The following is a 1,463-nucleotide window of genomic DNA, read 5'->3' on the forward strand; positions in this document are numbered from 1 at the left end:
TAACTTACGGAAAAAACTAACAATTGTGGCTTTGTAGATTTGAATTTAAAAGAAAAAGAGGAATTAGTAGACTTAGTTGATCCGAAAAAAAAAGAAATTGAGGTAAGTATAGAAGAATAAAAATAAATATATAAATGAGTCTTAACATTCGTCAGCTTAATGCAGTAAAATGTTTCCATAGTCTGGTTTTAAATGTTGCCGAGTTACTGAGTAATTGCAGATCGTTAGGAAGAGAATTCCAGACACGTACAGCGAATATGAACATATGCCATTCAGAAACAAGCCTCCGATACATTTTGGGAATGATTTTTTTACCTCTAGTAGATCTGGCGAAATCAATAAATCCATACAGATATTGTGGTGCCTCCGTGTAGATCAGTTTATGCAGGAAAGTAAGCGATCTTAGGAACAACAATTGCTGTAAGGAGACGCCATACAGAGATAAAGAGTATTCAGAGATGGAATCGCACCGTCACAAGCCAAATACATAACGAGTAACGCTATTAAAAAAGGTGTTTAGCTTACGTCTACTTACCGAGTCGCAATTAGCAAACAACTCACAGCCGTAGAGAATGCCAGGAACAAGATAAGTCTTTGCCAAGAGAGACCTAACCCGCAGCGGAGTAACCGACTGAGTGGCCCAGAGAGCACGCAATTTTGAATATCCCTGACCAACGACAGAGTCGATATGATTACTCCAAGTCAGAGTGCTGTTAATAACAACGCCCAAGTTCTTTGCATGAGGAACGATTTCCAATCTAGAGTCGTTAATGAATATACCGACATCACATGAAAAACGAGACAGCCTGTTTCTGATAACCACACACTTGGACTTTACAGGGTTGAGACACAGGCCATTGGCTTTCGCCCACGTGCTGACTCTTGACAGATCATGATTAAGCAGACGTATGTTTTCAGCAATCTCATCCCTCGGACTGCCGATATATATTTGTACATCGTCAGCGTACATATGTACCTCACAATAAGACAATTGACCCGCCAAGTCGTTACTGTACAATGAAAAGAGAAGAGGACCCAGAATTGATCCCTGAATTGATTTGATATCCAAATGTAGGACCAAGTATTTAAGACATCACCCCTTCTCTAAAACACCCCCCAAAGGGTAAACATTTTTCGACCATGCCAATATGTAGCTCAGCCTGTCCTTGTGCCAAGCCAAGGGGCAAACAGCAGGGCGAAAACCACAAGAGCACCACACGATTAGAACATCTATAAGGCTGAGCTAAGAAAATATAAAAGCGAGCTGAGAAAGGCTCAGAAAAAATCCTGGGTAGAATTCCGCAGCTCCGTGGAGTAGAATTCCGCAGCTGAGGCCTCTAGGCTGCGGAAGATTCTGTCTTCGAGACCTATTACGAAGGGGTATATTCAGAAGTCATATAATGTATGGACAATGTCCAGTGAGAAAAGACTAGAACTACTCGTTGATACACATTTCCCGGGAA

General features: G+C 41.3%; 1 protein-coding gene across 1 annotated transcript; it reads right to left on the reverse strand.

Annotated features, from left to right (window-relative positions):
• Positions 1–92: 92 nt before the first annotated feature.
• LOC131998519 (uncharacterized) lies at positions 93–1,237 on the reverse strand. The gene is made up of 2 exons (XM_059370855.1): positions 536–1,237; positions 93–418 (listed from the first exon to the last, which is right to left on the reverse strand). Exons 1-2 carry the CDS (start codon positions 968–970, stop codon positions 152–154), a joined length of 702 nt encoding a protein of 233 aa, XP_059226838.1. The 5' UTR covers positions 971–1,237; the 3' UTR covers positions 93–151.
• Between the last annotated feature and the right edge of the window lie 226 nt (positions 1,238–1,463).

Source organism: Stomoxys calcitrans, chromosome 1 (assembly GCF_963082655.1).
Source record: "Stomoxys calcitrans chromosome 1, idStoCalc2.1, whole genome shotgun sequence".
Classification (NCBI taxonomy): domain Eukaryota; kingdom Metazoa; phylum Arthropoda; class Insecta; order Diptera; family Muscidae; genus Stomoxys; species Stomoxys calcitrans.